General features: G+C 36.6%; 1 protein-coding gene across 1 annotated transcript in view; it reads left to right on the forward strand.

Moving 5' to 3' along the window:
• The window catches only part of FANCI (FA complementation group I), a 132,514-nt gene that overhangs the window by 77,240 nt on the left and 42,664 nt on the right, over positions 1-12,610 (forward strand). Inside the window, 4 exon segments of the mRNA XM_037833024.1 lie at positions 5,562-5,692; positions 9,683-9,753; positions 11,003-11,117; positions 12,372-12,494. Of these exon segments, the coding sequence (XP_037688952.1) occupies positions 5,562-5,692; positions 9,683-9,753; positions 11,003-11,117; positions 12,372-12,494 (440 nt within the window).

The raw sequence follows: 12,610 nt of genomic DNA on the forward strand, positions 1-12,610 counted from the left end.
GGTGTCACACTATCCTGTACAAACCAACCCAATTTCACTCCCTATTCAGAGTTCCATGTAATTATGTTGTTTGAATAAACTGACTATTATAAGTTAAATTATATAGTGTGTGACAAAAAAATATAGATTTTAAACCTAATAAACATCTCTTCCTTTGGTCTCACACAGAAGTTGAAGTTTTAAAAAACACCATCAATATCTTCCTTTACCCTTTAGTATTAATTAACTTAGTTCTAACCAAGTCCATTTTATTCATATCTCTAATTGATGTCTGATCTCTTTTTCAGACTCTTTAACATATGCTGTATGGGGTAATGCTGACATTCATAGCTGCCAGACTCTAGCTCCAAGTCTCAGGTGTCACACAGATACCCAAAGTTCCAGGGACCAACCAGGTTATACACAAACAGCTCAGCATCTCAAAATTTAGAAATAACCATTACAACTCAGGAATATTTATAATTGCTGTAAGAGTGTACAGTCTAGGAAACTTTACCATAAGCCTTCCCCTGGATAGCCTAGCTCTCAGATTCAATTCTCAGAGTTTGCACAGTATAGTTAGTCTGTATTAGTGGGACATTATAATGTTTGTCTTTTCATTTCTGGTTTATTTCACTCAATATACTGTCAACAGTGTCCATTCACCTAGTTGCATACCTCACAACTTCATTCCTTTTTGTAGCAACTCAGTATTCCATTATATGTATACACCACAGTTTGCCATTCTGTTCATCAGTTGATGTACCCTTAGGCCACCTCCATCTGCTGCGAATCGTGAATACTGACACTATAAACCCCACTGTGCAAATGTCTATTCGTGTCCCTCCTTTCAGTTGTTCAAAGTATATACCCAGTAACAGGGTTGTGGGACCATATGGCAACACCATGCTTAGGTTCCTGTGGAACCACCACACTGCTCTCCAGATGGGCTGCACCATTCTGCTTCTCCACAAACGGTGACTAGGTATATGCCTCTCTCGCATCTTCTCCAGCACTTGTATCCCTCTGTTTATTTTTTAGACAGTTTTATTCACACACCATACATTCCCTCCTAAGTAAGCAATCAGTGGTTCTCTGTATAATCACATAGTTATGCATTCACCACAACTGTCTATATGAGAACATTTCCATTTCTTCCACATAGAGGAAAAGATGAAAAAAGAAAAAAAGAGAAAAAAAATGACAAACTAAACAAAAGAAAAAAATAAAACTAAAATAAAATAAGATACAATAAAAAGGTCAGACAAGAACACCAAGAATCCCATACCCCTCCCTTATATCCCCCTTTTATAGGTATTTAGGTTTGGTATATTGTATTTGTTACAGTTAATGGAAGCATATTACATGTTTTTGTTAAGGATAGACTCTAGTTGGCATTGATTGTATTTTTCCCCAATACCATCCCATTTTCAACACCTTGCAAAGTAGATATTCATTTGTTCTCCCTAATGTAAAAACATTCTTATATTTGTACATTTAATCACAATCATTGACCACTCTATGTTTCACTAAGTTATACCATCCAAGTCTTTACCTTCTATCTTTCCTTCTGGTGTCCTACATGCCCCTAACCTTCCTCTTTTAACAGTACTCACAGACTCCTTAAGCATCAAATGCCTGATCTCTACCCTCTTTCCATCTCCTTGTATCTTCATTTCTATACTCTTCTCCAAATCTCTTTCTCCTGTCTTCCTATCTGTCTATAGCACTCCCTTTAGTATTTCTTGTAGAGGAGGTCTCCTGTTCATGAGCTCTCTCAGTGTCTGCTTATCAGTGAATATTTCAAATTCTCCCTCATTTTTGAAGGACAGTTTTGCCAAATACAGGATTCTTGGTTGGCAGTTTTTCAGTATCTTGAATATATTGTACCACTGCCTTCTCTCCTCCATGGTTTCTACTGAGAAATCCACGCTTAGTCTTATTGAGCTCTCCTTGTATGTGATGGATCGCTTTTCTCTTGCTGCTTTCAGAATATTCTCTTTGTCTTTGACATTTGACAATCTGATTAGTAAGTGCCTTGGAGTAGGTCTGTTTGGATCAATTCTGTTTCGGGTACACTGTGCTTCTTGGACCTATAGTTTTATGTCTTATCATAAGAGTTGGGAAATTTTTATTGATTATTTCCTCTATTAGTCTTTCTGCCCCTTTTCCCTTTTCTTCTCATTCTGGGATACCTATAACATATATTTGTGCCCTTCATGTTGTCATTCAGTTCCCTGAGACCCTGCTCTTATTTTTCATTCTTTTCCCTGTTTGTTCTTTTCTGTGTAGGATTTCAGGTACCTTGTCCTCGAGTTCACTGATCCTTTCTTCTGCCTCTCCAAGTCTGCTGTTGTATACCTTTACTGTGTTTTCATCTCTTCTATTTGCCTTTCATTCCCATAAGTTCTGCCATTTATTTTTTTCAAGCTTAAGAATTCTTCCTTATGGTCACCCAGTGTCCTGTTTATATCCTTCATCTCTTTTGTTGCATTTTTATTCAACTCATTGATTTGGTTTAGAAGATTTGTTTAACATCTTTAGTTGTTTCAACTCTTGAGTCTCAATTGAGGTGTTAATGTGTTCCTTTGACTGGGCCATATCTTCGTGTTTCCTGGTATGGCTCATGATTTTTTGCTGTCTAGGCATTGATTTTCTTGATTAGTTTACTCTGGGGGTTGTTTTCTCTCTTTTGCCTTGGGTTTTCTTGTTGCTGTTGTTGTTGTTGTTGTTTGATCTATATATTTCTTTGTTTCTCTTGTTGGCCGGCTGTCAGATTGGCTCTGCCCCTCGGTTTTCCCCCAAAATCAGGTACCCATCGTGGCCTGTACAGGGATGGGAGATAGCACTGGACAGCCCAGCAAGTTCCCTTTGTGTGGTAATTTAGATCCGCTGGCTTTCAGTGGTGCTCTGTTTTCCATCAGCTAGCAAGATCTAGGTTTGTTTTAGAGGCTAGCTTTAACAGTTAGGTTGTGCATATTTCTCAGCCAAAACAGGGCTGGCTTTTTATGCAGGGTGTGCAAACCAGTTCCTGTGGTCCTAATAAAGGGTCTGTAACATCTGTTTCTATTCCCTTGCACTTTCTGGACTGTCCAGCAGATAGTGCTGTTCGGTAACTTAATCATCCTCAGAGGCTGCTTTGCCTCCAAGCACAGCTGCAACTACACAGGTGAGCTGAAACTGCGGGATTCCTATGCCCTCACTTTGCCTGCCAAAATTTGACTTGGTGTGGGGGCCGAATATCCTTGAGTGACCCAGTATTCCACCCAAAGGCAAGGAAATGGCTGCCAGCTGCTGCTTTTCTCCGGTGGGGGAAGGGTTTTCAGACCCAGGGCTGGAAATGCAGTCTGTGTCCATGTTTTCTCAGTCTTTTTGTCCCTTGCTGACCTGGGTCTTGAAATGTCCTCCCCTGTTCCCTGGGTCTTCAAACAGTGGGGTTATGTCTCACTGCTGTGCAAGATTTTAAAATCTGTGTTCCTGGTGGGAGGGGTTCTGTCTGCTGATTCCATGCCTTTCCCACAAGGAGACCGAGTGAGTGGTAGGAGACAGGACCGGCTGGTCTCGGATGGAAGATTCCTACCTGATACTTCTTCTCTTTCTTCAATTCGGCATCTGTACTTTCCTTCTCCGGTCCTCCTCCATTGTTTCAAATAATTGAGAATTGTCCTTTTTTTGTTGTTGAATCTCTGGAGAGGAGCAGCTGTATATGTCACCATGTTGATGACATCACTCCCCAATCTTTTTTGACCTTACAGAATTGATTGACCTATTCCTTTCCAGTGATTCTCTCCCTTGCCTCAGGTAATTTCCTCATATGCATTTACTGACTGGCACTCAGCTAATACTCTAGGGGAGCTTCTGCAAATTTCTAGGGCTTTCTTTCCTTGCAGCTGTTTCCTCTCCTATACTCTGTCCTATGAATTTTAGCTGCCTTGGTTTTTCTGAATTCTCAATTCTGTCTCTATAACTCAGGGAGACTACTGGACTCTGTGGGTTTTCCCTCACTGCGCTACTGCCTGGAAATTCTCCAGGCAGTAAACTGGAGCAATTGTAAAGCTTGCCTTATTGATTTCCCTTTTCTCATGAATCAGTCCTGCTCTGCTTATCCACTGTCTGAAAATCGTTGTTTCATGTCATTTGGTCTTTTTAAAAATATTTTTTTTCTAATTACTTAAAGTGGGGAGTTAATCTGGTTCCTGTTACTCCATCATGACCAGAAACAGAAGTCTGGTCCTCTTTTTATATTTTCTCTTACTTGTAGATGTCATATCTATTTTCATGATTTCAGTTGCTATTTTGGGCTTTTTTGGGGGCATGGCTCCCAATCTGTATGTCAGGACTGTCCTCTGTCCTGAGTTCAAGGCCTTCATTCCTGCTGGATATTTCCATCTAGTATTTTTCCTTTTATCTTAAATGCAGTAGTTCCCTTTTTATTGTTCCTATTTTTATTATTGGAACCATGGCTCTCCTGAGGCTGGAATTCCTTTTTATATTCTCAAACACACTAAGTACCTAATTTCCCTCATTCCTTCCTTTATACTCTTACAACCACAAGACGCACACCCATTGCCTAGTTCCCACTCTTGTAACTTTATGTTTAGATTACCACCACAACCTCCTAAATAGTTTCCCTTCTTTCTCTTCTCTCTGTAGCCCTTCAATCTGTATATTACCACAAGACTAGTATTTCTGAAATACCACTCTATCACTCAGAAATCAATACCTTCATTAGTAAATTATCAGTTCTTTACCCTGGCACTAGACGTCCATGACAGTTTGATCCAACCTACCTTTCCAACGTTAATGTCAGGTATTTACTTTCAGTCCTTCACCCCAGCTCCACTGATGTTTTCCCCACCTTCCATCTCCTGAATATGTCTAACATGTACTTTTCCTGCACTTTTCCTCATGCTTTTCCTGTATGTTTAGTAAGCCTTTCTGTTTCTAAATTTCACCCATATTTCAGAATCTAGCTTAAGTTTCTTCCCCTTCCTTTCATAAAACAAACCAGCTCACAATGAATATGAGCTCCTTTTGAACTCCTATTTAAAGTCTCTTTTTATCATTTGCTAGGCAGTAACCACATATAGAATTACTAGATATTTTATTGTTCTGTTATTTTCCTCTTTAATTCTTTTAAAACAGTTTTTCTTTGACTTCCAGTGAGATTGCTAAAATTCTTGAAGGAGGATGGACCATGTTTTATGCTTTAATATATTCTCTGTATGACCATATTCTTGCACAGAATAAAATTTGTAAATATTTAGTGATTTATTTTAGGTTGAAAATATGAATACATTGTGTGCTATTTGTCTACGTGGTGTAATGGATATCTTCTTTTCTTTTAGGTAGTTTAATTTTTATACTCTTATACTGTCACGGAATAAAGTTAAAGTATCATGGTTTCATTGATCATAGAAAAAGTATAAAGGATCAGCAAAAGTTTATCTTACAGTATACTTGACTTATTTGAGAAAGGAAACAAAAGACTTTTTACCATTTCTTTCCCCATGTTTATTTTCTTTTTATTTGAAATATTGGGTATTTATTTTTTGCAACTGATGGGAGATTCTGTTTTTCAGACCTGCTTTCAAATATCATCATGTATGCACCCTTAGTTCTTCAGAGCTGTTCTTCTAAAGTCACAGAAACCTTTGACTATCTGTCCTTTCTGCCCCTTCAGACTGTCCAAGGGTTGCTTAAGGCAGTGCAGGTAAGTTTTCTCATTCCTACATAGCTCGTTAACACTGAGATTTAACTGTCTAATGAAAGTCTGATGCATTTATTTATTAAGATATTTGACTAATGCATCCTATTCCCCTTGATTCTGAAACATAAAACTTCATATTAGAAGTGCAGGAGCACTGTATACTCTTTTCTTGGTTCATTCTCTGTATCACTGATACCAAACAAATGCAGGGTTCTCTGTCTGATGTGCGCAATATCCAATCTATGACACCAGGGTTTCAAAGAGACAAAGAATTTATTGCTACACATGAAGCAGGAGATCAGATGGCCAATCATTCCAAAAATCTGTCTCACTGAGTCTAAGGAATTGGCAGTTTTTATGGATTCAAACAAGGGGGGATAGAGTTGCTACCATTACAATAGTAAATATACACAGGGCTGAAACCAGGCTAGAATAGCCATTACAATAGCAACTAAACAGGGCTGAGAGTAGGCTATAATAACCATTACAGTAGTAAGTATAGATAAGGCTGAGACTAGGCTAGAATAGTCATTACAATTGTAAATATAAACAAGGATGAGACTAGTTGAGTTTCAGTAATTTCTGGTATTAACTTCTGCCTATTCTATAGTGTAGAAAGAAAAGCATTTATATAATGATTCCATAATCATAATCATTTGTTAATTCTTAACTTCTAGGTTATAATTCCTCCCTTTTGTTTTCATTCATTCCTCAATCTTGAGGGATATCTGGGCAATGACCATTCTAACTTCTTCATGCTGACAAGGGCGTTGACATTATGGGGTAGAGGAATAAAACTGGTTGTCATTCTTGGAAAGACTGGTACCTCTGGGTTTCAGAGCTTAACTGGTTTGAGGAACAATCCGAGGCTTTTAAGTCTCTGAAAAATAAACTTAATAAGTAAAATGAAAATTATAGGTTTAAATAAAAGGTGTAGAAGGAGATGATTTATAACTATGTTACACTGGAGAAATAACTGTAGATTTTAGATAGAATCTGGGTGTTCTTAGGGTTTTCAGGAATAGTATTGATAATATCTGGCTGAGTACCACATAAGAGTAACCTCCAGAATGATCTCCTGGCTCTATTTGAAATCTCTTAGCCACTTAATCTTTATTTCTTTTCCCCATTTAGATCATGAGTCCATTGCTAATCCCACAGTGTCAAAGAGGTTATCTCTAGAAGTCATGTCCCTCGTAAGGACATTTTCTAAATGTATGAATAACGTTTCACCTATACAAATTTAGCTAACAGAATAGAAAATCCCTTTTAATTACTGTAATACCTCCCAAACATTTTCTATGTAGTATATTAAACTATTTTAGCACCTCACTTTTACAAGGTAAAAGAACAAATCCTTTACAAGGAAAAAGAACAAAGCACATCACATAAGTTGCCAAAAAGATCTTTAATACTGTCTTTACGTCCTATAAAACATAATTAATTTTAAAATAGTTGAAATAAAAGATATCCTTTAGGGTTCAATTTGGGGAGGGCAAAATGTCAAAAGCTGTCAGGTTTGAACACTGTGCTAAACAGGAAAATGGGTTACTGTGAAACAACATTTGGTTCCTTATTTAACCAAAGTGACAACAAAAAATCTTCTAAAATAAAACATAAGGTCAACATAAACATCAATAAGAATATTATTCTGATATGACATAGAATCTTTGTTTTCTAGACAGAATACTCAGAATGGTTAAGAAAAACTTTTTATAACCCTTCATTAAGAGCAGACCAACAATCTGCATTATTTTAACTGAGAGAAAACTAAACTCCAGTTTTGTATGAAAATACAGTTTGACACAAAAAGCTCTTACAAAATATTATTTAAAAACCTATCAAAATTTTGGTCAGCATGGACTAAGACACATAGAATTCACTTTCACAACCCTTCTACAGCTTTCCATGTCTATTCAGGTCTTGTCTTACACATTAAAACTAGCTATTTACAAACTGCATTCCCTTAAACAAGCTTATCAAATTTTAGTCAGCATTGATTATGACAAAATTCACTTCCATAAGCTTCCACAACTTTCTGTATTCACCCAGGCTTTGTCCTACACGTTCTCAAGGACAAAATTACACCGTTCTTTAAGAAAGCACATCACATACCTTAAGTTGCCAAAAAGATCTTTAATACTGTCTTTACATCCTATAAAACATAATTATTTTTAAAATAGTTCATTAAAATAATAATTTAATTTCATTGAACACAAACTTAAATTTTTAACCATCTTAAAAATCTAATAGGTATAATGTTGGCTTATTTTATCAGTAAACATGTATAAACTTAGGGAGAATCAGATTTGCCCAAGTAGAATAAAACTGTGTTTGTTTGGTTCAAAAGTCATCATAAAAACAGGAATAGGACTAGACTTTGTCACTGCATTTTTGAAGCTGTGTTTGCCTTTCTTTTCCAATAGGAAGTTAAAAAAATCTCTTTTCATAATATCCTAAAATTAAGAACAACCTCAAAAGCATCAAACTCTGGAAAATATACAAGAGTTGTTTAATTTGTCCCAAGCATAAATCCAGGAAAACTTTTTCATAGCTTTCAAGGATATTTTCTTTTACTTTCTGAAATTTGGCAATTAGATCTTATTCAATTACCCCTAGCCCAAGGCTATTTATATTTTAATAATAGTTTTTCTATTGCGGTTACCCTTGCAAAGGTATTATTGGGGAATTATCTCGGAGCAAATATGGCCTATTCCATGTTTCCTCTTCACCTACCATTTCTAATCTTCAAACCTAATAGAAAAAATTCTAAGCCACGCCCACCCTCCCCCATCTTTCTGTACCCAACCCCTCCCCCATAGCTGCCTTAGGTGGTTAGACCCTGGGGCAGAGATAGGTGAGACAGAAAGAATGAGGCCTGGTTTTAAGAGTTTTAAATGAGGGTGGTAGGATTTAAGACCCCTAAGATGACCTTAGTGTTGATAAGAGTTCCTGTGCCCTTCTTTTAATTGTTTCCAGTTAATTGTTGTTTCTAATTAATTAACAATTAATTTAATTGTTTCACCTAAAGCTGTGTCTTTGCTGTTTCCTGAGGTAGCCCTCTGCTGCCTTCAGGAAATTTCAGAAGGTGGTTTCTTTCAAATGTTCAGGCTTGTTTACAGTGATTACAGGTACTAAGGTTTTTCTTTCTTTCTTCCTTTTTTTTTTTTAAACTTTTTGGGTCTCCAGCAGTACTAATTTATATATCTATATAAGCACTTATTTATCATTAGACAATTTGAATAGAGTTCTTTTAAGAATTTTTGCTTGCCAGTTTGGTATTACCATCCGGAGGTAGGAAAATACACATTGAACAAACAAACATAAATAGAAAATTAGACACACAAAACAACCAGAAACATAGAGATATGAAAGTCACTGATTAGAACCCTACTTTTTCATCTTTGTTGGTGTTTCAGTTTGCCAAAGCTGCCGAAATGCAAAAATATACCAGAAATGGGTTTGCTTTTACAATGGGGATTAGTTAGTTTACAAATTTACAGTTTTAAGGCCATGAAAATGTCTAAATTCAGGCATCAACAGGAGAATTCTGCCTCTGAGTAAAGGCTGCTGGCATCTGGTATACCCCTGTCACATGGGAAGGCACATGGCTAGTGTCTGCTGGTCCTTCTCTCCCAAGTTTTGTTTCTTTCAGTTTCTGGCTTCACTGGCTCTCCCAGCTCCTCCGGGTACTTTGTATAATCATTTGTTAATTCTTCTTGGTTACATCAGTGCTCTCTCTTTTAACTCATTTTCAAATCAATGAAGTAATTGAAAATTATTAATTGAGAACGGATTTACAAAGGCATTCATAACCAGTTTCAATTTAATATTTCAGACTGAACTCTTGTCCTTATTGTTATATAAGAAACATAAATGTAAAATAGAACCAAAGTTCCTTTTATAAACAAAGTGATAACAGTATTGGGTAGATATGATATAAGGCTAATAAGAAAGTATTCCTTTTTTACCCTCTAATTGTTTCTCCTTCAGCCACTTCTCAAAGTCAGCATGTCAATGAGAGACTCCCTGATACTTGTCCTTCGGAAAGCTATGTTTGCCAGGTGTGTAGCATCCTTTGATCATAGTGAGTAATACCTCCTAATGTTGGAACTGAAAGTGAGCTCTGCCATATACCAGTACAACTTGTTGACAGAGATCATGAAAATTCCTAATGTAACAGAGCACTTTTCTCAAACAAGGAATTGTGCTAAGTGCTGTATCTCATTTAATCCTCAGAGCAATCATATAAAGTGAAAGATATTGTAATGCCATTTTACAGATAATGAAACCTAGGTTTACAGAAGATAAGTGACTTTCCAAAGTAGGTGGTGAAACTAGAATTTGAACATCAGAGCTTGTGATTTCAAGTGCCCTGCTATACCACCCCTAAAATAAGGCTCCAAAGCCAAATAATCTGAAACCTGAGGTGACAGCAGTTCAGAAGGGGGAAACATTTAATTAAAAAGATATATTCGGGAAACTCAATTTAGTAAACATCGGAATTGTAGACTAGTGACTAGTCAACTAAATAAATTATGAGACCTAAGTTTTGTTTGGGGCTCAGCCAGTGCTTCTTGGACTCTTCCTTCATTTCTTCATATATATGCTAGAGATAGTATCTCTTTAAAATATTGTGAGACAAGTAATATGTGGAAAGCATTTGTTCCTTTTAGGATAAGATGCCCAATTAATATTAATACACTCATGTGAATCCAGGGGAACATCTATCCAGTAAGTAGCCATGTGCTATTATCCCTGCTCTAGAATTGCCAATTTTTTGTTACTCCTTACCCAAAGGCATGACGGTAGGCCGATATTGTTATCTTGTAGCAACTGTAACATGAATTAACCATTGAGCCTTGGTGAGAAGACGGGTGTGTCATTTTGGTGGACGAAGGGTGTGCATGGTGCCAAGTTCTGACTGCACTCAGTTGTGAAGAAAAGACAGCACAGACTGGGAAGCACTTCTTCACGACACAGCAAAAATCAGCAGTTTCTTTTGCTATTCAGTACTTAAATTTGAGTTGCCAGCATACCATACAGCCTTTCATCTTTCTGATTCTCATTCCCAACATAGACTTGTCAGCAGGATAGAAGAAAGTACAGATAGTGTCATAAGGTTAAGTAGGTAATGAAAAAAATCAGCTGAATTCCTGTACTGCTAATTGCTTGAACATTGAACAGCTGATGCATTAAGTATGTAAATTCAGTTTGTTTTGCTCTGTGCTTCCTTGTTTATACATATTCCTTCTTTGTACAGAACTGACTGTGAAACTAGTACTGTTTATTTTCTGTCTATTCCTGAGCTAGCCAGCTTGATGCCCGGAAATCTGCAGTTGCTGGGTTTTTGCTGCTCCTGAAGAACTTTAAAGTTTTAGGCAGCTTGTCATCCTCTCAGTGCAGTCAGTCTCTTGGTGTCAGTCAGGTAAGGATGGCTCACACTGAATTGCAATATGTGCATTAATACAGGAGTTGATGATACGCGAACTGCTTTCTTTTGCTCCTTTTGCTTCTGTACTGGTTATAAGAATAAATATAAGAAACTGAGAGTCTCATGATAATAATGATGGTGATGATAATAGCAGCTAACATTTATTAATGTAAGATTTGCCATAGGCTAGACTCATGGTAGTATGATAGCCTCTGACCTCAGGTAGCTGTCAGACTGAAACCTTGATTGAAATGTGACTCATTTGAATTGAGTTGTGCTGTGTGAAATATACACTGGATTTTTGAAGCCTTGTTTAAACTAAAATAATGTAAAATACCTCAATAATTTTTTATATTGATTGAAGTTGAAGTAATATTTTTGATATGTTGGGTTAAATAAAATATTAAAATTAATTTCAGTGGTTTCTTTTTACCTTTTTTAATGTGGCTACTAGAAAATTTAAAATGATGTATGTGGCTTGCATTTGTGGTTTATATTTCATTTCTGTTGGATAGCACCATACTGGACACTATGTTAAGTGCTTAACAGTCATTCTCTCGTTTAATTTTCACATTAATCCTCTCAGGGTAGAAAATATTATTATCCCCATTTTAAGGATGAAGAAACTGAAGCTGAGAGGTTAAATAACTTGCCCAAGGTAACCAGTAAGTGGTAGAACTAGGATTTGACCCCAGTCAGTCTTAATATACTGCCAAGAATAAGAATGAGTTCTGGTTCTATAATTGCTGATTTTGTTGTGTAAATCAAACGTAGTATGTCAGTTCTTTGTCTTGTCCATTTCTAAACTAAAAACATCCTACCTACCTCCCTATCTCTAAACTTCTAAGTAATTTCTGGAAGCAAGAAGAACTAGATTCTTCTAGCTATTGAAGAAATTAGGAAAGTCTTTTAGGCCTTTTAGATAAAATCCAGTAGATTATATTATGACTGCTAAATTCTAATGGAGTGAAATAATATGTCTTCCTAAGCAGCTGTCATTGCCAAGGAAAACATTCTGGAATGGGGAAAAGTTAATTTGTTAAAGTGCTTGAAAATTCTCTTAGTCCAAATCAGAATAATAGTGACACTGATCATGACATAGAGTTGGTTATGTCTGCCTCAGTCCTGGGTTTTAGCATATGGGTAAAGCTAAGTTTAAGTTTTTATGACCAAGAATATAGGCTTCTTTTACTTCCTTAATAGAAACTACTGTGGTAAAGTAGATGTGAGCCAGCCTCTTCCTTTCAGGTCTGTGTGGATGTTCACAGTCGTTACAGTTCTGTCACCAATGAAACATTTTGCCTTGAGATCATGGATAGTTTGAGGAGATGCTTGGGACAGCAGGCTGATGTTCGACTCATGCTTTATGAGGTAAGTTATCAGAGTGGAAAGGGTGTAACAATCCCCCAAACCAATAATCCTTTTTGCTTTAGTAATTTGTTTCTTGATTATAAAAGTACAATAGGTATGCTCTTACTTGATACCAT

This window comes from Choloepus didactylus, chromosome 4, assembly GCF_015220235.1.
Source record: "Choloepus didactylus isolate mChoDid1 chromosome 4, mChoDid1.pri, whole genome shotgun sequence".
NCBI classification, from domain to species: Eukaryota; Metazoa; Chordata; class Mammalia; order Pilosa; family Megalonychidae; genus Choloepus; species Choloepus didactylus.